Genomic DNA, 24,529 nt, shown 5'->3' with positions numbered 1-24,529 from the left:
TATGCTCGAACCTCCCTACCGTAATGAGCCGCTGCTCCGTCCTGCTGGAACCAAATATTTTGAAAATTATCGCCTGTAATCTCCCTTATTCTTGGTACAATTCTGTTTCTGAGAAGGTCTTCATATGCCCCGGCATTGAGATTACCATCGATGAAGAAAGGGTCTATCAATGTATCATTCAAGATACCGGCCCAAAATTAATCTTTTGTGGATATTGTGTGTGACTCCAAAATCCAATCAGGATTTATATCGGACCAATATCTAAAATTTTGCCTGTTAACTTCACCTTTTAAAGTGAAAGTAAATTCATCTGAAAATACTGTATTGTACAAGAAAAGAGGATCTCTATCAATTCTGTCCATCAGAATTTCACAAAATTCAACCCGACGATCAGGATCGTCATCACTGAGCTCTTGTACCAGATGAACTTTGTAAGGATGGAAATTAATGCTTTTTAAAATATTTCGCACTGCCTCAGGAGCAACGTCACGCTCATCACTAGCTCGACGTAAACTAAGGTGTGGGTTTTCAACAAATGCTTGGGCTATGTCCATCTGCATCTCCTCAGATCCTGCAGATTTTGGCCGTCCAGTTCTCTGAAGGTCCTTGATAGATCCATGATACATAAAGCGCCTTACAGTTCTTTCAATTGTTGATTTTGAGACAGGATTTAACCCTTCTCCATTACGAAAAGTGCGATTAAAAAGCAAACGAACTAGACCATAAGATCGAACTCGATCTCTTTAACCGCGCATCATTAATACAGATACTCTCTCTCGTTCCGAAAGTTTAGGTTGCGCCATAATTTAGTTTCGATTCGTAATATTCGTATGGAAAAACGGTATAGGACTTATGGTATCGCCTTAGGTATTGACTGAGGTATCGGAAAACGGTATAGGATTGTATAACTCTTCGGGGAGGTACAGAACTCTCATTAGAACACCTTGAGCTTTTAATGAAAAATTTCCTTATGATTTTACAATATTCAAAACGCTGTAACCAAGATCAATACAGAGCTCACCAATGAATTTCTCGTTGAAATTTACTTCAGGAATTACACTGACCTCTTGGAAAACTTTGTTAATTTCAAATAACCTCTAACTGACCTTGACTGTTACAATTTACCTATGACCTGGGTACGTACCTGAACGTAGAATTTTCCGCTCTATCGATTGCAGATATAAAAAAAAGGGGGTTTCCATTTTAAAAAATAAAGTTGACCTTCAAAAAGCCATGAAAGTCAACTTAAAGGTAAAAATGAAGGTCACCATTGAATTCCTCGTTGAAATTTACTTCCGGAGTTACACTAACCTCTTGGAAAACTTTGTTAATTTCAAATAACCTCTAACCGACCTCAGGAAATATCCAACCATCGCAGGAGTTTTTAGACAACCTCTGTGTGTGTGTATATATATCGGGCGCCGTTCGGTTCGGTTTTGATTCCTCTAGAATCAAACCGAAGGGCCTATGACAAAGCCAACGAACGCGTCCTCGGGTTGCGGATATAGGGTCCCTGTGCCAAGGGTTTCTGCTGAATATGGTTACAAAAATAAATAGGCAGTCGCGGACAATCGGTCGGCTAACAATGCCGACCAATCTAGAGCTGGGGGAGCCAATGAAAATGGATTTAATGCGATAGATCGGCGGGATCTCGCGACCTTTGGGTGGAAGGAGCGTCTGAATCACGACTTTCTAGAGTGCTACGATGCGAGTGTGGCCCCTAAACGTGGTTACATGGCACGGCTGCATGCTCTGTGGTGCGAGAAACACCCGGAGCTATCGCACATTTCGCAGCAACGCCTGCGAAACCATGCTGAACTACTCCGTAAAAGGGGCTATGTAAGCGGAACGCCTACTCTACCACAGCTAGAACAAGCCGGCAACAGAGAAAGAGAGGCGACACTAAGACCAACCACGGGCAAGCATCCAATAGATGAAGAGCGATGCTTTACTACCCGAAGAAACATCAACACCAAGGTTTCTCTCAAGCCTAAAGATCTGGCTGAAATGGATGACTAGCTTCGTGGGCATTTTTCCGTATAATCTGACCTCTGGGCTATCAATTATTGTGTATATAATGCAGCGACAGCTTTGGCCGATGCGAACCGCAAAACAAAACCAACGGTTGATCATAAGACCAAAAGACGAATGCATCAACTTGCCATAAAGATAGGCTGGGCAAGACAGTACGCGTCCCCCATTCAGTGTGTGATTGACTACATCACATCTGGCAGGAATTTGACCGCCAAGGTTCGAAAGTTCGCGCGCGAACTCTGGACCCGTTATCATACACTTAACAAGTCAAAGCTGCTGACCATCAGGCAGAATATTGTTGATAGAATACGGATACTATCTGACGCTAAGAGAAGTCTAGAGAAGTCTAGAAAGGACAAGAGAAAAACTTTCGTGAACAGCTCCTCGATAAGAGGATGCACGGTATCTTCCACAGAAATGTGAAGGATCAGTCAATGTCTTGTGAGCTAACGTTTGCTTTCCTTAAATCGCCCGGATTAAAGTCTGGTACGGAGGGTTTCATCTTTGCATGCCAAGACGGTGTCATTTCCACCTTAACATACCGTCGCCACATTTTGAGCCAAGACAATCCCGATGATAGCTGCAGGGCGTGCCATGCACACCCCGTGCATTTAGCTCACATACTATCTAGTTGTCCGACTCACGCGGGAACGACCTACATTCAAAGGCACAATGCGGCACTAAGAGTGCCTTATTACCATCTCTGTCACTCTTATGACATTAACCTTAATATCGCTCCTCTAAATGCTCCTAGGGAAATTAAGTCAATTGTCGAGAATGGGAAGTGCCGCATATACTGGAACTTTATGTTCTCGACAACTGTTTCTGTTGCTCACTCGAGGCCTGACATGGTTCTTCTTGACTTCGAGAAGCGAACCATGTTCCTTATCGATTTTTCGACGCCAGCTGACAAAAACATCATAACCAAGGAGAATGAAAAGAAAGAGAGGTATCGAGACCTAACAAGGGAGTTGCAACGACTATACCCGGAATATTCTGTTAAACTAATCGTCCTTATCATCGGAGCTCTTGGAGGTGCCAAGCTTTCACTTGCTAATGGCCTAAAAGGCATCCCTGCGTGTCAACAATATGCTAAAACACTTGCGGGAAAAATGCAGAAGGCGGTTGTCCTTGGGTCGCTCCGTGTTCTTAGGTTGCACGAGGCTTTTTTCTGGATCGTCGTATTGATTCCTTTACAGACTGTAACCACGTATCTCACGGTCGTGAGACGTGGTTGTGGCTGAAATTTTACCGCGATTTCGCTAGGAGCTCAATATTAGGATGGGCCAAAAAATCACATTTTGGAAATTTCAACGGGCTTTTTCGCCAAACCCTTCTCGTAGGCTAATAAATTTGTACTTATTTTTTTATAATATATATATATATATTTAGAACTCGCCCTGAGGCTTCAAAGTTTCCTGATTTAAGGAAGAGAAGTCCCAACATCAGCTACATGTTTAACCGAGAGAGCAGCTATAGATTTATTAACTCATTATTACTATCCCATTCAACTCATTGTCATTGACCGGAGCTGAGCAGCAAATACGGTGCACAATGAGCGGATCAACCGAGGGTCAAATTTTTTTTACAGCCGACTACCTGCAGTCCCTTCAGTCGGTGTTCAACGTACATGTTTAATTTTTCGTGATCTTTTCTTACTCTTTACTCAATTTAAATTAAACGTTTAATCATTTTTTTTAGAAATATATTCTCAATAGTCTAAAGAATGTCTCTTCAAAATGTCAAGTTGCACAAGTATATCTGAGGATCACAATGAGCCTCCAAATATTTACATTTTATGTCATTTTTGATATACTTAAAACTTTTGCATAATATTTCTGAGGCAGAAAAATTCGATAAATGGAATAGTTACGTATAAGTGAACAAGCATATAAAATGTCAAATACATTGACTTTAATTTCCTATCCCAGAATCGAAGAAATAAAAATAGGAAACATTTTACATGTTAAACTCCATAAGACATAAAAATGGCCGGAGCGTGTTCTAATAATATTTTGTTTCGAAAATAAAAAAATAGGCATACATCTATTTGCGTACGAGAATGATTCGACGAACATATACATATACATAGCCTCTGTCTCCGCGGCTAGCACCCAATACTTAACTACTGTTTACAATATTTACATTTTTCTTACATCTACTTCCTCTCCTATTTACAATCTTTCCTTCTCCATTCCTCTTCCTCCTTCCTTCTCTTCTTCTCTATCTTACCCAACACTCCCTTCACCCATGCTACTGCCCTTTTGTCACCCCTTTCATGCAGCAATACTTCCAAGCTTATGCCTCTCCTTTCCACCTCTTCACATTCCTCCAAGCAGTGCTCCAATTTTGCATCCCCATGCCCGCACAATTCACACATTCTCTTCTCTCTAGAAAGCCAGAACCTATTATACTTCTCCCTGCAACCGCAGCTCATTCTCGCTATAAGTTCCTGACTTCCTTGCTCTCCTTTCTTACACAAATATTGCGCTCTCTCCCTTGGCATAATCCACACATAGTTTCCGTTATATCTTGACTCTCTTATTCTCTCCCCTTCTTCTGCCTTCTTTTTCTCCATGTCATTCTTTTGAACCAACTCATATACCTTCCTTCCTCGTGCATTTTGCTAACTTCATCCATTTGCAATCCATTCGTTCTAAAATACCTTTCCCTTTCCACCTCCATCTTTGCACCACTACGTCTTTTCTCCTTCTCCCACCAACACTCCCTAACCAGCTTACTTCCACCCTCTTCCAAAAATTTTTCTTCATGTTTACACGCTTGACTCCCTGTTATAATCTCTAAACTCGTTCTTGCTGTCTCCCTCCTGACAATATAGTTCGGCGTATTCCTTGCCAACCCCAGTATCCAATTTACATACCTCTCCTGTACCCTATTTACCTTCTCACTTACCTTCCAACCCCACACCTACACTCCGTAAACTAAGCCACTTATCACTAGGAAATCAAACAATTTCATTCTCCTTTCAAAATCATCTGCGAACAATCTCTTCTCCAGCCCCCAGACCTTCCTCATCACCACATTTTCCCTTCTTACTCTCTCTTTTATGTGACCATCCAACTCCCATTTCTTCGAAACAGGAAGCCCAGGTACACAAACTCTTTCACCTCCTGTACCGCTTTTCCCTTCCACTTTCACTATCCTCCCCCATCTCTCCCACCTCCTTTCCTAAACACCATAACTTTCGACTTATCCGCATTCAACTCTAACCTATTCTTGTCCAAATATCGTCTCAACCTCTTCATCATCTCCTTTAAAGCCTCTTCGCTCTTTGCCAACAGCACTATGTCATCTGCGAGTCACCATATCCTGACTCCTCCCACCCTTACTCCTCCTACCACTCCGGCTGCTAGCTTACTTTCCATATCCTCGATCAAAATTGCAAAAAGAGTTGGGCTAAGCGGGCACCCTTGCCTCAACCCCCTATCCATCCAGAATCCCTCAGAGATTCCCTCCCCTCCTCTCATCATATTTTTCGTCTCCTCATATACCTCCCTTACCCTCTCGATCATGCCCCTCTTCACTCCTCTCTCTTCCATTGCCTCCCACAACCTCCCCCTATCCGCTGACGGGAACGCGCTCTTTAGATCTACAAAAAACGCGTACACTTTGGCACCCTCTTTGGTTAATTCTATATCCACCACGTGTTGCAAGACGTAAATATTGTCAATAGTGCTGCTTTTCTCTAAAGCCCACCTGCGTCTCTGGAAATATTCCTTTCCCCTCAACATCCCTTCGCAGCCTATCTGCTAACACCATCGCGTATATTTTGTACGCAGTATTCATGAGCGTAATTCTTCTATAATTTTCCTGTCTCTCCCTATCCCCTTTCTTATACAGTGGTACGATCAACCCCTCACTCCACCCTCTTGGGGATCCCTCCCCCCTCCATACTGTTTTCACTACCCCCTTCAGCCTCTGCCTTACCTCTGTGTGCCAAACAGCCACGCTTCATTCTCTACCCCGTCCATCCCTGCTGCCTTCGATTTTTTCAACTTCCCTATCTGCTTTTCTATCTCCTCGTCGTTCAGCTCCTCTTCATCTATCTCTGTTTTTCTAATCCCCTCATCTCTTTCGAGTATCTGACCCCTGAATGACCCCTATCTTCTCACTTATCCCCATCCTACGTTTCCTAAACCTAATTATTATCTTCCACACGTCCCCTTCTGTCTTAACACTTCTCAACTCCTCTTCCACATCTTTTTCTTTTTCCTGCTCTTTCTTCTTACACATCGTCCTAAACTCCTTCCTGATTTCTACGTACTCTTCCCTTTTCGCGGTTCCTTCCTTCCACTTCCTATACTTCTTTTCACCTTTTTTTTCATCATTTTACATTCCCTATCCCACCACGGCTTTACCATTCCTTTCTTCTTTTTCCTAAATACCTTCTTTTGCACACAACGTTTCACTTTCTCTTGTAGATCCTCCCATATTTCGTCCACGGACTCCCCCTCAAAGCTTACGTTGCCCAACTGCTCCTGATACTTCTCCATCGCCTCTCTCGTCCATGTCACCCTCTCCCTTAACGACCCTTCTTCCCCAGCCTGCTTTTCGCCAGCCTCCCCCTGCATCCACAAACTCACTGGCTGATGGTGTGATTCCACCCTTCCTTCCACTGCGAATTTCTCTATCACCTCAAACCCTTACATATTCATAATTACGTAGTCTATCACCGATACACCCCTCTTACTCACATAGTGTACTCTCCCTCTTCGTCCTCTTTTACCATACCATTCGCCACCGCCCACCCTCTATCCTCGATCCAGTCTCTTAGAATCTCCCCCTCTTTATTTATCACTTTATCCTTCGATTTTCTTTCAAAGCTCTCCCCTTCCGGGTACAGGCCCCCTTCCCGCCCAATTCTCGCATTAAAGTCTCCCCCATTACCACCATACCCTCATCTCTCTCCCCTAGTAATTTTTCTACCCTTTCTTTAATCCTTTCCATTCCATCCTTATTGTACACAGTCACAAACTTATACAACACCCCTCTTATATTTACAGCCCTCATTTTCCCGCCCTCCCCCTCTCCCACTCCAGAAACTTCTTCCTCTAATCCAAAGTAAGCGAAGCTCCGCGTACAACAATTTTGAAAGAATTAAGGCCAAATGTAGCACAGACGACATACAGTATAATAAATCGAAGTAATTGTACCCATTTTGGAAGCCATATTGCATGATTTGGAATTAATCAAACAATTGTGGAAGGTCTACATTAAAGCTATGGCCGCAAAGCAGAAAAAGGACTTTACGAAGAACGAAATCACAACCAACAGACTCTCATCATGTATTTTTCGAAGCAAGAGACACACCCATGAGGATGATACCTTGCCAGAATAATACTTGTATTTTTGTTAGGCTCAAGCCAAAGTCTCTGGCTCTGACCGTGCTGTACCTGACGCACTGATATGACGGCACAGCTCAGCTCATCCTTCGCGATAGTACCCCACAAGCAAGACAACTACTTTCCTAGCTCGCCATCTCGTCTATTGGAGTCGACGGTGCCTGACTCAAGGACTGCGGAGAGAAGAGGCTGACCTGCCTTCCGAGACTCTTTGGCTCGAGAAGTGAAAAGGGCGATCGACGTTCGGAATAAGCGAAGTTTTATGCGATAACGCATTGTTTTACGTTTATAATGGAAATATCGATGAAAAACTTGAAAACATAAAATTTTGCACCCATAGATGTTAGCAATAGGTGTACGACTTTCAAAAACAATCAAAACTTCTCACAGCTGAGATATATTGAACCGTGTCCGTGTGGCTCCTCGCTTATTCAACAATAGTTAGAAAAGTGAAGTGAGAAATAATTTGGAATTCTGGGAAGATTATGAATTTTTATATCAATAATAAAAATTCATATCTTAGGTTCAATTTCTCGAATAATGATGTCACGCCAAAATTTCAAGCTTTATTCTGGTTCACAGCTTACGATACTGATGATACTGAGTTTTTTGTTTGTCTCAATTGATACGTCACCATAACATTCATTTTAATAGAAGATTGTGTTTAAGAAAAAGCCATTTTAACTTAAGAAAAGATTGGTTTACTTGTTGTTTGTATTTATCACGCCTATCACTTACCAACACTTGAGTCCCAAGAAACTCCAGAATTGATGGAAATGGATTTCTGTTTAAGAAAAATTGGTTTCAATTATATAATTTATTTTCTTCTAAGTGCGCTACTGGTAGATGTTTGGCAATTTTTGTTCAGAAAAATATTTTACTTCATTTTCGATCATTTAGACTTCACTTTTTATGCTAAGTTACACATGCACTTATCTCCCTCATATTATTACAATTCATTACATTTTATTACTGATGAATTATTTGGAGCATCTAAAACGTATAATTTAATTAATATCATAACACGTTTCGTCGAAAGGGGACTTACACCACTTATTTAGTTAGAAATGGTTACGATCTTGATTCTCTCTTACAAATAAATACGTACTTGATATCATTGTGATGACGGGTATAAAGTGGGGATTTCGTATGACCGACAGAGAGATATGAAAATTCTTTCATGGCGCTAAAATCTAAAAATGTACGCGTACGCACACACTTTCGCGAAACTCGATTTTTCTGGATCAGAAGGTCTAAAAACGTGGAGATTTGACAAAAAAGATACTACACGAAGAAGCTTTTACAAAAAAAAAATAAAAACTCCTCGAGTAAATGACGCTTCCCTTCCATTTTAAGGTCAGAGTCGGCGAAGCAGTGAATTGGTCCCGCGACAAATTAGTATAGTTATCTCACCAATAACGCATGGGTCCAGGCGCTATATACATGTACTTCACTGAACCATACTTCTGTATAGTTCGAGCAGCAATACTGCTTTTTGCGTGTATCTAGGCATACTGTTACACCATAAAAATACATCCTTTTAGCCAAAAATATGTGATGATTGTTTTTGTGAGGCTTGTTTTTATTAAACTAACTATGCATTTTTTCAGCTTTGAAGGCCCGTGACATCACACCACGTGTCGTAAGCCATGATGGCACCACATATTTATTTTAAAAATCGACATTTCCGGTTGATATTTTGTCATTTTTCAATAAATTATTAAATAAACGAAATTAAGTTTTAGCTTCACATTTAAATAATTTGGGAGTCAAAGTTTATAAAAAACTTAACTATAAGGCAAACCAATTTTTGTTTTTGATGACCCTATTACCACTAATACTAATAATAACAATAATTACAACATCAAACAAAATAAAGACGTAAACCTTGATAGGACTATTATCCTTCTATATTGTCCATTGCTTTAAAAATTTTACACAACGTTTTTCAAAAATTAGAAATTCTAAATTTGACTAAAACCATATAAAAACACTTCAATCTGTTTCATAACCCAAAAAGATAATACTTACTATAGCGAAATGTACTGACAAAGTTTACAACATTATCTACTTAGACTGTAGCAAAAAATACATCGGGCAATCCAAAAGATATTTATCTTTTAGAATAAAGCAACACAAGAAATCATGCAAAAAAGTGTTCTTACTAAACATGCAATTCAACTCAAACATAATTTTCACTTTAATAATGTCACCATACTCTGCAAAGAATTTTCTTATTATAAAAGGATGTGTATGGAAATGTACCATGTACAATGGTCTTATCTTATCGAAAAATCTTCCATAATTTCATGCTTGCTGTTCGTTCCTTAATTATTCAAAGAAAACATTGCTTTCTTTCTGTCTTATCTGAGACTAAGCTTAATTTTTGTACATAACAAAATTAATGGAATAAACATTTCTCTATTTGCTACTTTGCTTTCACCAATTTTCCGAAAATCATCAATTATTCTCGAAAGTAGTACGATGCCTGCAATAAAAAATGTTTATTTTTGAGAATGTTCCATCAAGAACATTAAAATATTTCATCTACTTAAAAATGACACTTTTTTAATGTGGACCCTTGACAATTTACCAGTTTCAAACTGAGAACTTTTAAGAACTTAAACATTTAAAGTGTAAACTATTTAAATTTGAAAAAGTATGCAACATTTAAAAATTAGAATTATTCAAAATGTAAGGAATCTTAAAGTTGTGAACTTTTTATAATTCAAATATTACCTTAATATTTTAATTCTAAATGCTTTAAAATTACGTAATTTCAATTAGAAACCTTGACAATTTTGAATTGAACTGAAAGAGTAGAGATTTTTACTATTTTATGTTAGATGCATTTATTGAGGAATTTAAAACATAGCATTCTGAAAGATAGTAAATTAAAATTATGTCGGCAAATATCTGGTTACTTTAGTAAATTTTTTGTACTTATTGCAGAAGTTACGTACTTCTTGCCTTTTATAATTATAAAAAAGAAAATAATATTCATCATCGAAATATAAATTTCTGTTTTTTTTTTCAGGAACTTATGGCGTCGTATACAAAGGTAAACACAAGAAAACAGGTGAGATAGTAGCCATGAAGAAAATTCGTCTGGAGAGTGACGACGAAGGAATCCCATCCACAGCAATAAGAGAAATAAGCTTGCTTAAGGAACTTAAGCATCCTAACATCGTCAGTTTGTTAGACGTATTGATGGAGGAATCAAAGTTGTACTTGATCTTCGAATATTTGACGATGGATCTAAAGAAATACATGGACAATATAGGCAGTGGAAAGCTTATGAATCCCTCAACCGTCAAATGTTATTTGTATCAAGTATGAAATTACTACTTGTTTGAAAAATAATCATAGATTGATGTTCATTAATATCATTACAAATATATTTAATAGTGTAAACGTAACACTGATTAAAATTGTTTTTTTTTCTCAGATCACAAAAGCTATCCTCTTTTGTCATCAACGCAGGGTGCTACATCGAGATTTGAAGCCGCAAAACTTACTAGTAGACAAATCGGGTGTGATTAAAATTGCTGATTTCGGATTGGGAAGAGCCTTTGGAATACCTGTGAGAGTCTACACCCACGAGGTAGTCACTCTTTGGTACCGAGCACCGGAAATTCTTCTTGGTGCCACCAGATATTCGTGTGCTATAGACATATGGAGCATTGGTTGCATTTTTGCGGAAATGGCAACGAAAAAACCTCTGTTTCAGGGAGACAGCGAAATTGATCAACTCTTCAGGATATTCCGGTAAAGTTAAAATTCAATTAATACCTTGACAAATGGAAAAGTTTGGATTTAATCACAACCCTTTGAAGTAATGATGTCTTAATTAACCGCAATGTGCCATTTGATGTACGTACTTTCCAAGTGAATTGGACAATCAGTATATCCTCTGTGCTCGGGGTGGGCATGACATGCTTAGTACGTAAAAATGAAACCCTCCGTGACCGACTTGAATCCGGGCAATTTAAGGAAAGCAAACGTTAGCTTAAACAACATGGACTCATCCTTCACATTTATGTGGAAGATGTGCATCCAGGTCCCGGACGCTGGAATTACAACATTATCGATATGGGCACTGCCATAATTTAGTGCTAATTTATGCGGCAGAACAAAAATTTTGTGCCCGGTGATTTTGGTCAAAAACATGTAGTAATGCTAGTTTCAGCTGCAGCCACAACTCCGGTATGCGAAACTCTGAAATAATTAATGATACCAAGTTCTGCTTTGCCCAGGAATTTAGTGCTAATTAAGTGCTCTGGATTTGTGCAATGCAAAAAATCAGGGCACTTTTTTTACCAAAAACTTGTAATAATGCTGGCTTCATGTGACTCTGGCATATGTAACTCGGAAACAATTGTTGTTATCTAATTCTCTTTTGTGCAGAAATTTAGTGCTAATTAAGTGCTAATATATACTGCAAAAACTAAATTTTGTGCCCTGTAATTTTGGACCAAAATATGTAGTAATTTTGGTTGCAGATGACTGGTATATGAAACTCGAAAACTATTCATGCTATTAAGTTTTCCTTTGTGCAGAAAATTAGTGCTAAGTAAGTGCTCCGGATTTGTGCTATGTAAAAAATCCGGGAACTTTTGTTTATCAAAAACGTGTAGTAATGCTGGCTTCAGGTAAGTGGTATATGATGCTCGGAAACTATTAGTAGTATCAAATTCTCCTTTGTGCAGGTATTTGGTACTAATAAAGTGCTCTGGATTTTGGCTATGCACAAAATCCAGGCCATTTTTTTAACCAAAATCGTGTAGTAATGCTGGCTTCAGGTGACTGATATAATAAAACTCGGGATCTATTAGTAGTATCAAATTCTCCTTCGCACAGGAATTTAGAGCTAATTAAGTTCTAATAAATGCTGCAAAAATTAAATTTTGTGCCAGGTAATTTTGGTTAAAACATGTAGTGAGGCTGGCTTCGGAGTCACCTGAAACCAGCTAGTTATCGTTCTAAAAAACTAAAAATCTACAGGCACACACATTCGTAAAAACCTGTTTTTCGAATTCAGGGGGTCTCAAAAAGTGGACATTTGACAAAAACGGGGGAGGGGGTCAAATTTTACACAAATCTAATACCTTGATGAGAATGTAAAAAATACGTTTTTGTAAATTTTATTCAGAATCCTTAATATTATCTGAATCAAGTTGAAACTCATCACTTCTCTTCAGAATTAGCAATTAGAGAATTGCTTGTCTTTCTGACACCTCACCGAAGTCTCAGTAACTTATTCAAAGGAAGCTGTATTCAATATGATGCGTGCAGAAAATTTGAAACATATTTCAAGTATATGTTTTAACTCAGCAAAATATATTCGCAAAAAAATATATTATTTAAAATATAGTTTTCTCCTATGTTTATTTATGATTTTTTTCATAACTAAGACGGCGAAGTAAAGCTAAACATTAAAAAAAAACGAGAAATTTCTAGCACTTATCTAAGAGAAGATTGTTATAAACAATATTAAATTGTTTAGACAGTTTTTTTGTTAACTCTTATTAATTATTACCTCACTAAGTGAAAAAAGGACAGAAAAGTAAAAATGATAAAAAAAACGCAACTAGTGGGAATTAATATACTTGAAGATAGACATGAAAAACAATGATTTGTTTAAACAATTATTTTTTCTAAATATTATTACTTAGTAAGCCATTTTTAATGAAAAATAGACAAATAGGTTTAAAAATTCAGGAAAAACCGCAACATTCTACCATTAAGCAAAGAGAATATTACTAATAATAAGAAATTGTTTAAACAATTAATCTTGTTAACATTGATAAACTATCACCTCCCTCTCATTGATAATTGAAAAACAAATAAAAAATTTCTGAAAAAATCGGGATTTTCTAAATCTATTCTATCATAAAATTGTAAAAGACAATAATAAATGGTTTAATCAAGAAGAGAGAAATGTTGAGCTCCAACTTGATTCAGCTAATATTGAGGATTTTGAATAAAATATTTAAAAAACATATTTTTTCCTACGGTATTTTTGAAAATCCGAAAAAAAATTCCAATGCATTTTTGGACTACCTTGCTATTATGCGCAGCCGGATTGATACATTTAAACAAAATACATTGCGGGAGCGATGAAATTAAAAAAAAAACCGGTACTATTAAAAAAATATGAAGTTTTATGGAAATCTTTAAGTAGACTGCAACATAGATTTCTAATCTTAATAATAGATTAAATGAAAAGAAAAAATCTTTTAGACAAAGTCAGTATTTTTTTATTCACTTTACCTAACTTTTAATATAATATTCAGTTTTATTAAAATTTTCAATGAAATGTACCAAATTCTTAAGGTTCTTTTTAGAGATTCAAATAATGTATTAAATATTTAATGAAAAAAAGTAACGGCAAGGTAACGCGTTATTTTTTTCAGTAACGATAACGGAAACGCGTCACTTAAAAAGAGGTATCGATAACAGTAACGCGTTACTTTGAGACAGTAACTTGTCAAACACTGAAGCTTTTGTACATGTATATAATCTTTTGTGACACGATCTCGAGGTATGTGCGCTCCTACTTCGCCCCTGGAGTCGGTTCAAATGAATAGAATAATACTGGGACGGCAATAATGTTCGTTGCAGATATTTTGTTCCACGCCGACAGTTTGGAAGGCCAAATCTGTCGGATAAGACGTTTGCATCTGCATCGAAGACCATCCTTTATAGACGAGCTCAGGGTCATCGCAAAAGACATCAAGTCGTCCTCGCTTCAAATTAATCCTAGCGCATATATCTAACCCAAACTCCATTATATTTTCCCGAGTACAATCCTTACACTTAGTTTCAGTCAATCTGCATTTCGAGCATTGATCTTGAGGTCATCCATGTAAAATACATTATGCTTTTGATATCCAGGTTTGTCGCAAAAGTACACTTGAAAAACGCGAAGTGCGAGAGATAGTGGCAATAGTGTTAGACAAAAGAGGAGAGGGCTCAATCTCCATTGTGTCGCCATGAAAGACGTCTCAGGGAGGTGATGCTGTTAGTTGTCATACGGGGTTTTCTAGATGAGATAGTAATTCTGGTTTTCGAAACAGACCTTAATCTATGCATTTTGCTATTATATGTCTTGTTTCCAAGAGGTTTGGATTCGTCAATCATCAGCCAATCATACGCAACGGCGTAACCTCTATTTATCACAGCCCTATCCGACCATCTGTATTCCAGCTAGAAAAGTTTCAATCCTTATTCCTATATGTTTCTACCTGCGAACTATCGCTGCATGGCGGCACTTCTCAAAGTTGAGTGAGTCACGGATAACGAAAATATGGTAAAGTGCATTGCTCCAAACTGTTAATCCGGCTACCATTAGACTCGTTAAAACCTTTTTCTATCCTTTTCCAAAACCATTTCTTTTCTCGTAGTAGTAAAACTTAGTAGGTACTTATGATGGTAATTTTAAAATAGTTAAAAAGAGAAATGAATAAAGAGTGTCTTTTTTCATGATCAATTACTGCTATTTTTTTCTCCATACAAATGCAATGATGCATAAACATTTCAGAATTTTCAAATTTGACCTTTTTTGGACCACCCTACTGTACATGCTTCAGCTAAGAGTGCATAACTCCGCTGGAAAATTTGAGCTTTTGTTAGCTTCATTTTTATAGAACAAAAGTTTACTGAATAATACATATATATACGTATAATTTTAAAAAAAGTGTCAATTACCACCGGATTCCCTCTGGGAGCAATTTACATCTATTAAAATAACACCGTATTCCAGCAGAATCGCGGTTAATCACACCTGTGGCCACGTTCTACGACCGTGAGATGGGTGGCCACAGCGTGTGCATAACACGCTGGGAACTTCTCGACGTAAAATGTGCTTACGGTATACTAAGGTGTCATTACACCTTTCTGGCATGCGAAAATGAAACCTTTTGTACCTGAATAGAGTCCTGACGATCTAAGGAAAACAAAAGTTTGTACCTTCGACAAAAACTGATCTTCTTCTACATTTGTTTGAAATTTTCCTTACGTTTTTTTGCCTGGTAGCTGTTGGCGGAATTTTTCAACCTCTGCCTTCTTTACTTCGGCTTTTACAAGTAAGGCATCTAGATAGATAGAGCCCGCTTTGCAGCTTTGTAAAAAATGCCAATTATCTCGAGTTTCTTGACTATTTTTAGGAAAGAATGTCTTTTATTTGCAACGATTTTCCATTGGAAATATTACCTATTCTTGAGTTTATTATTAATTTTTTTTCAATTATAAAGGTGTTTAAATTTCCGACAAGTGATGGACAAAAATTAAAAGTTATCCTGGAAAGCATCTCACTCTAACGCACTTGAATGACATTATTAATTACTATCTTTTTTTAGATTTTATATTTTAAGCAGAATTAATTTTTTTAGTAAGGTTTGGTTACACCTGGCTGGGTGTTTCGACAATTTTAGATAGAGAAATATCTCTGTTAAAAATTGTCAATGGAGTTATTTTCGCCAACTAACTGCAAGATATTTCGTTAGTCAATGGAGCAACATATGGCCATTTATATAATTGGCCCAGGGTTTTGGAGAATGTGAAGTTTCAAGGTCATTCTAGAGCCTATTGGCTGGTTACGACAACGCCACAAATTCAGAAGAAATTTGAATTGTAATTAAATGTTAAAAAGAAACATTACAGTAAATAATTAGTTTTAAACCATGGTATAACATTTTTGATTAAAATGAATTGGTATTCGCTTTCCTTTTCCCTTAACTTTGCTCCAATAATGTCGAGATACTACTTCGCGACATATATTCGTGTGCCAGATAGCCCTTTTGTCAAGGTCAAATACAGACTCATTCGATCGCTCGAAATAATTCCAATAATCCCATCCCCCGCAGCTCCTCTCACCCATCCCAGTTGCGTGGCTTCAACTCTCAGAAACATTAAATGGAGAATCACTAAATCTAGGTTTGACTGTATATAAAACAATTTAAATCTACTACAAGTTTTTAGAATTTTATGCAGTATTTAAATAACATATCATCAGAGAGCGGACAAGCGTAGTCTGAAGTTGTGCACGGAGCGTAGCCTCGGCTCCCTCGTTGCGGAGAACCGTCGCATCCGGGAAGTGGTGGGAGAGTCGCGCGAACATTTGAATGTCTGTGGTTGTGATGAGCAGACAGCACTGAGAAGAATCAAAAGAAAATAGAGCGACAAACGATACGTTGTCATCATTGCAAAAAGCGGGTGGCCGCTAGACCTGGAAATCGGGAAATGACAGTGAATTTATTTTTGACCGGGAATTTTACAAATTTTTAAAAAATTAATCTAACTTTGATTTCAACCGTGTTTTAAATAATGAGCTAAGTTTTTATATTTTTCAATTATGATATTCAGTTTAGAATGCGTAATTTGAAAAATTTTCAGTTTAAAAATGTTCTACTTTAATCTTTAAGCATACATTTTTATTTAAACAATTTTAAAAAGCAGCTTTAATGACTTACAAAATTAAAAATTAGAAATGTTTGAAATAGATGGTTTAAAATAAAAAAAAAAAACACTTTTAGTCGATCAAATGTGAATATAAATTAATTAATAATTTTTTAATTGAACTGTACTTTAAGTGTTAAAAAGTAAATAATAATGATTTTACAAGACGATTCGGAGTCAGTTCATAATTTTAGAATTTCCAGATTTAAACTTAAAAAATTAAACAGTTTCAATTTGAAAGTCTTATTAGTTAGACAAATGTAAACATCCGATTGAAACTTTATAACTTATTTTTAATCCCTGTACATATATTTACAATTCCATCCTTAGTCTGAGTTAACTGCTACTTATATTCTACTCTTTCGCATTTCGTAGGATAAACAATCGTAACAGTAGTAACATTAATTCTTAAAATGAGCGAGCTGTCCTTTTTTAGGATCACCCGTTTGGCTCTGCCCTTACACCCTTGCTTTCCCTTACTTCTTCCAATTTCTTCATCCACATTATTCCCTGTCCACTACCATCCAAGATCCATCTTACACGCTCATCCACACTCTAATGTCCCTCTTCCTCTCCTGTACATCTCTCTAATACATGAGCCCATGACACCATTTCGTATCCACATACTCTACATAAATTCTCCTCTTCGTCCATCCAATATCTGCATGCTCTCACTCCTCCCATTCTAAACGGTACGACCCTACTCCATTTTTCTTCCTTTTTTATTTTTTGCAGTTATTCTGGTTCCGTCAACCCTTTGACCGGCATATACCATCTATTGTACAGTTTTAATTACACTATTTAAAATTTTAATTTGTTACTCAAATTGTTGAATTGTCATGTATAAATAACCACTTAACACCTACTGTCCTTAGAAAAAAATTCAAGTAAGTTCACTTCTTAAAATAAAAATAGAATTATTTTTATTTCAATATCTTGAAAAATCTTAATGTTGTTTTACGTTTTTTAAATTTTTAATTATTTTTGAAAATTTTTAAGAACTTCTAAATTTCTTTTAAAATGATTCGCATTTTTCCTAAATCTTTTTAAAAAATTAGGCAAAATTTTAAAAAAATTGCTTAAAATTTTCCACATTCATTTTTCATAGTTTCGTAAATCTTTTTAAACATTCTTATAAATTAATATTTTAAAATAAAAAATAATTTCAATTTTGCTACGAATCTTAGGCAAATGTCTTTTATTTTTTTAAAACCCTTCACAATTCTTAAAACAAATTAAATTTTTGTAAATAGTGTAATTAAAATTTTAACGTTGAGATTTAGTTTTTTGTTTAGTTTTGTGTTTTTGATTTGTAATTGCGGATTTTAAATGAACAGTCAGATATTTCTAAATATTAAATAATTATTATTTTTCTTAATTCAAAATTTTCAAATCGAATGGTTTCAAAATGGAATATTTTAAACTGAAACAATATTTGAAAATTAATTAAGGCCTTTAATTACGAATATATTATTTTTAAGTTATTTTAAAATTAAAAATATTTTATAAAGTTTCAATCGGGTGTTTAAATTTGTCTAACTAATAAGCCTTTCAAATTTAAACAGTTTAATTTTTAAAGTTTAAATCTGGAAATTATAAAGTTATGAACTGATTCTGAATCGTCTTGTAAAATCAATTATTATTTACTTTTTAATTCTTAAAGTAAAGTTCAATTTAAAAATTATTAATTAATTTACCATATATTCACATTTGATCGACAACAATTTTTTTTATCTTAAACCATCTATTTCAAACATTTCTAATTTTTTAAGTTTTTAAGATTGATTTTTAAAATTGTTTAAACAAAAATTTACAATTAAAAATTAAAATAGAACAATTTTAAATTGAAAGATTTTCAAATTACGCATTCTAAACTGAATAATATCACAATTGAAAATATAAAAATTTAGCTCATTATTTAAAACACAGTTGAAATCAAAGTTGGATAGATTAATTTTCTAGAAATTTGTAAAATTCCCAGTCAAAAAATAAATTCAATGTCATTTCTCGATTTCCAGGTCTAGCGGCCTCCCGCTTTTTGCGTTGATGACAACGTATCATTTTCGCTCTATTTCCTTTTGAGTCTTCTCAGTACTGTCTGCTCATCACAGCCACAGACATTGAAATGTTCGGACGACTGTTCCACCAGTTCCCCCCATGCGACGGTTCTCCCCAAAGAGGGAGCCGAGGCTACGCTCCGTGCGCAACTTCAGACTACCCTCATCCGCTCTCTGCATATCATGTATAATTCATGCAACCTAAATTTAAAAACTGTAGCACCTCAAACACCCAGACAGTACATTTTCATGCAACCACTTCCCAAAGATTGGCATTTTCGGACGACTCTAGCGCTATTTTTCAACTAGATAAAACGTCTATTAAGTGGATTATCCAGGGTTTTATTTAGTAGAAATTGGCAATATCTCCCTTTAAAAATGGTACTCCCCACCCCAATTTATAATTTTCGACGACTCTAGCGTTATTTTGTAACTGGACAAACTTCTGGTAAGTGAATTTTTGTGTTTTATAGTAAAAATATCTTGCAACAGCGTAAAAGATCTGGCTAGTGGATTTCGAGTGTTTTCAGTTAAAATAAGCACTTCATAATTACTCCATGGTCCGTGATTACAAAGAGGTGTATAGTCAAGAAAGTTGGTACGAATTTTGTGGGTTCAGTCGCAGAATAGATGTTTTAAGACTCAACGCTTTCCATATGGTAACACTTCAAAATCGCTGAGCGTGGGGTCATTTAAACTAATGAATAGAATAGATGAACAATGTTTTATGAAAAGAGCACTGCGCTTCGGTGTTATTACGTTATTCATGGAACTAAATCGACGTACGCACTCCACTGAACTACAAGGCAAGGTTGCAATATAATTGATGAGTGGTTTTAAGTCTACAGGAATTCGTTTTTCAATAATTTTGATTAAAATCTCTAAAGCTATTGATTAATGAACTTCTAGATAGAGAAAGCTTCGCACAAAGTCGCAAAATAGAATTCTGCTGTTTTTCGGAGATTGACTATAAACATTATGCAAAGCTCCCATTAATGCCAAGGGATTTACAAAGCTTTGATCTTTAAGTGAATACTTAACAGCCAACTTAAGACGATGGTTAAGACAATGCCAGATGATAATATTCGTAAACTGTTTTTTTTTTAACAGCGTCGCAACCTCAGATTTTGTGCATAACATCACGCTTGCACCGTCAGTAGCAGAGCACAGATAACACAGGCCGACAAAATTTGACAAAAGTCATAAGCGAGAAAGCAGACCAAACATTTCCGAAGGATTTTGATGCGCTGAATCCGAATCCGAACTCAAAATTGCTCCTGTACGTCAGGTTTTCAAGATATCCTAACCTAAAAGTGCAACAAACGCGTTTTTTAGCTGTTTTTAAGGTTATGTAACTGAGCAAGAAAAATTTCTACCACAAAGCTAATATGGAATTTGAAAGTACTAATCTTCCCCTCATTTGTCTATTTGGATTAATTAGAATATCTTTATTTTTCAACAAAATATTGTAATTTGAAATTTTTTATTTTAGCGTTTTAACCCATTACCGCTGAGGTGTTCAGATTTATACAAAGCATTCTCTATTGCTGACGATACGATATTTTTTCTTCAAAATATTATCTCAGGGGTTTTCGTGGGGGTCCTTTCTATCGCCGGTGTCAGTTTTTTGTTATAACCACTAGAAGATTCAATATGGCGGCCACAATTTAGGGCTTTAAAAAAGAACAAAGGATCCCGCACAAAATACCAACAAAAAAGCGTACAGTCGTTTGGAACCAAACTTTGCACATTGATAAAACAATTAAAAATATGGAACCCATGTCTTTTCATTTCTACGGAAACCGTTTTCTAGGGGTAAAGGCCACCCCTAACAAGCCACAAGCATGCTAACCCACCTGACTCTGGGAACAATAAGTTTAGTCGTATATTTTTCTTGGAATAATGAAGTTCCATGCCACAAGTGAGTTAACCCACCTACCTGCTAATCCACCTAAACCCAAAAACCACCCCTACCAAATCATAAGCAGGTTAACCCACCTGACCCTGGGAGCAGCGAATTTAGTCGTTTACATTTCGTGAAATAATTAAATTCCACACTACAAGTGGGCTAACCTTGAAATGAAATTTTTCAATTTAGCGTATTAACCCATTAACGCCGAGATGGCATGCCATTATCCCTTGAAAATGTTATCTGAGGGGTTTTCGGGGGTTCCTTTTCGAATGGCTCAGTTTTTTGTTATAACTCCTAAAAGAGCGAATATGGAAAACAGGGTTTTTAAAAAACAAATTTTACTATTATTATTCATTTAATATTGTAAATTTACTTAGGATTTTCCAACTTACTAAGGCAAGACTCAATATTTTCCAGCCACTTAAGGCTGGACTTGGGATTGTCCAGCTAAGCAAGAAAGTACTTAATATTTTCCAGCTAATTAAGGCAAGACTTTAGATTGCCCAGCCAATTATGGCAAGCCTTTGGATTTCCGAGCCAACAAAGGCAAAACTTTTTATCGTCCAGCCAGTCAAGACAAGACTTTGAATCGTCCAGCCAGGCAAGGCAAGACTTACGATTGCCCAGCCAGTTAAGTCAAGAATTGGGATTGTCCAGCTAAGTAAGGAAGTACTTAATATTTTCCAGTCAATTGAGGCCAGACTTTAGATTACCCAGCCAATCAAGGAAAGACTTACGATTGCCCATTCAGTTAAGGCAAGACTTGGGATTGTCCAGCTACGCAAGGAAGTACTTAATATTTTCCAGCCTATTAAGGCATGACTTTAGATTGTCCAGCCAATCAAGGAAAGACTTTAGATTGCTCAGCCAATCAAGGAAAGACTTTGAATTTCCCAGCCAATAAAGGCAAGACTTTGTATCGCCCTGCCAGTCAAGGCAAGACTTACGATTGCCCAGTCAGTTAAGGCATGACTTACGATTGTATGTCCAATGAATGTGAAACTAATTGCTTGTTTTCTTATGGAAACGTTCGCGTTTCATGTCAAACGATCGTTTAAAAAACTTTCGTTTATGACTAGTAGGGTCATTATAATTTCTTTGTAAAGACCAGCAATAGTCGGCCATCATTCTTACATTGCATCGACCTTGATAATGTTGGTCTTTTTGGTGAAAGTCTTGATGAAAGCGTTCGCCCATTTCTTCAATGAATGCTCCAACATTTTCTGGGAAATAATCCAAATGAAATTTGAGAAAATGTAATTTCATACTCATCAAAGAACCTAATCTTTTAAAATTCTTGAACATACTAGATACAATAGTTCTAAACTTTGGATCTCGATTGTTCCCTAAAAATTTCTGTACAACATCTTTGAAACTTAACCATGCATCCTTTTCAATGGATGTCATCGTTTTGATAAAGTCATCATCTTTGATAAGTTTTCTTATATCAGGCCCAACAAAAATACCTTTCTTAACTTTGGCATCACTTAAATGCGGAAATGTAGATCTGATATAATTGAAACATTCTCCTTCGGTGTTTAGGGCTTTCACAAATTGCTTCATTAACCCTAGTTTTATATGGAGTGGTGGCAATAATTCTTTCTGTCAACGAGACTTTCATAAACAACATTATACTGACCAACTGTCAACTGTAATTTGTCTGGCCATTTCTCCGTTATCCAATGTTCATCCCTTGCACGACTGTCCCAAAGGCAAAGAAAACAAGGGTATTTAATGTTTCTTGATTGTACATCTATAAGATTTACATAAGATTTATCATTTTGAAGTCACCGCAAATAAGCCAATTATAGACATTGCATTTTATTTTTATCAGGAGTAATTGGAAAGTATCATAAGATTCTTTCAGTGTAGTGAGTGACCTACTGGAATTGCAGCGTACTTATTTCCATTATGTAATAGTACTGCTTTCAGACTTTCTGTAGACGAATCTATGAAAAGAAGCCAATCCTCAGGTGTATAAAAGTTTATTTTATATAAATTAATGAGTCCTTCGATATCATTACAATACATAATCCCACTGTCCATTGAAAAATACTTGATAAACTTTTCTTCTCTATTCCTGTAAACAGTTATTCTAGTGCCAGGTAACAATAGTTTTCTCTCTTTAAGTCTTGAAGCGCAAAGCTCAGCTTTATCTTTTGGAAGATCAAGTTCGCGTATAAAATCATCTAATTCGTTTTGGTCAAAAAATTCAGGACTTTCATCATCTGATTCTTCCCAAGAAAAATCTTCAATTGCATTAGGATCGTCAGTATCCATTGATTCGTGAGTTGATCGGTCATTTTTGTTTGCAGAGTGATTTCTAATACTAATCTTGGCTGGTGTAACACTTTTTACATCAGGGTAAACGATCTTCTCCAAATACTTTTTAGAAAAACCTGTTTTGCATAAGCAAATGTAACAATCAGTATCAGGATAACAGTTGAAGTATGACGTTTTTATCGAATCATTAATTGATCGACGGTATTTTTCCGTTTTATACTTTCCACAAACGTAACAAAACGTATAAATTTGCTTAGCGCAAGGAGTTCTTGAACTAATTTTTTTTCTTATAATGAACAGTAACGTGGAAATTCTAAAACTCACTATATACAAATATCACGACGACACGAAATGTAACCGCTAGGACAGATTTCAAATACAAAAAGAATTTTATTACCTACGCAACCAACCCTTAGCCCGCCACTCAAACGTGATCTCTAACACGGAAAGATTTGTAGCAAAAAATGAATTTAATCACCTACACATAACACGTCATAAAAGTGTGGCCAGCTCAGTGAGCCAGCTAGGGATCGTAAACTGTCTGCGCCGTAGAACGGCGCGCACATGCAGCGAATGTGAACATTAGAATGCACACAGTTTTATCAACGTGCGAAGTTTGGTTCCAAACGACTGCACGCTTTTTTGTTGGTATTTAGTGCGGGTTCCTTTGTTCCTTTTTAAAGTCGTAAATTGTGGCCGCCATATTGGATCTTCTAGGGGTTATAAAAAAAAAACTGACACCGGCAATACAAAGGGCACCCTCGAAAAACCCTGGGATAATATTTTGAAGAAAAAATATTGTACCGTCAGCAATAGAGAATGCGTTGTATAAATCTGAACACCTCAGCGTTAATGGGTTAAAACGCTAAAATAAAAAATTTCAAATTACAATATTTTGTTGAAAAATAAAGATATCCTAATTAATCCAAGTAGACAAATTGGGGGAAGATTAGTACTTTCAAATTTCCATATTAGCTTTTGTGTAGACATTTTTCTTGTTCGGTCACATAACCTTAAAAAGAGCTAAAAAACGCGTTTTTTGCACTTTTAGGTTAGGATATCTTGAAAACCTGACGTACAGAAGAAATTTTGAGCTCGGATTCGAATTCAGCGCATCAAAATCCTTCGAAAATGTTAGGTCTGGTCTCTGGCTTTAAAATTTGTCGGCCTGTGTAATTATCCTAAAGAAATGATTCATACAAACCATAGGATTTCAAAAAAGACAGTAACGCATCAGTGATAGTTTTGGCTGCCAGATTCTAGACTTCGATCGGATCTAAGAAAATGGTAGAAACACTAGATTCTACATCCGTTTGAATATACGAGGGTGGATTGATAAGTTTCCGGCCTGACCAAGAGATGGCGCCACTAGGCCTACCTTGAGGTGGCGTTCTATAGTACCATCCTTAGAAAGCTTGTAG

At 36.4% G+C, this 24,529-nt stretch overlaps 1 protein-coding gene across 1 annotated transcript in view; it reads left to right on the top strand.

Annotated features, from left to right (window-relative positions):
- Positions 1-24,529, top strand: part of LOC117168993 (cyclin-dependent kinase 1) — a 39,357-nt gene that overhangs the window by 9,177 nt on the left and 5,651 nt on the right. Inside the window, exons 2-3 of the mRNA XM_033355025.1 lie at positions 10,435-10,730; positions 10,846-11,165. Coding sequence (XP_033210916.1) covers positions 10,435-10,730; positions 10,846-11,165 — 616 coding nt within the window. The remainder of the gene's footprint in view (positions 1-10,434; positions 10,731-10,845; positions 11,166-24,529) is intronic.

The sequence above is a fragment of the Belonocnema kinseyi genome, chromosome 3, assembly GCF_010883055.1.
Source record: "Belonocnema kinseyi isolate 2016_QV_RU_SX_M_011 chromosome 3, B_treatae_v1, whole genome shotgun sequence".
Taxonomy (NCBI): domain Eukaryota; kingdom Metazoa; phylum Arthropoda; class Insecta; order Hymenoptera; family Cynipidae; genus Belonocnema; species Belonocnema kinseyi.
Note: the sequence above shows the minus strand (reverse complement) of the source record. Positions and strands in the feature narration are given on the sequence as shown.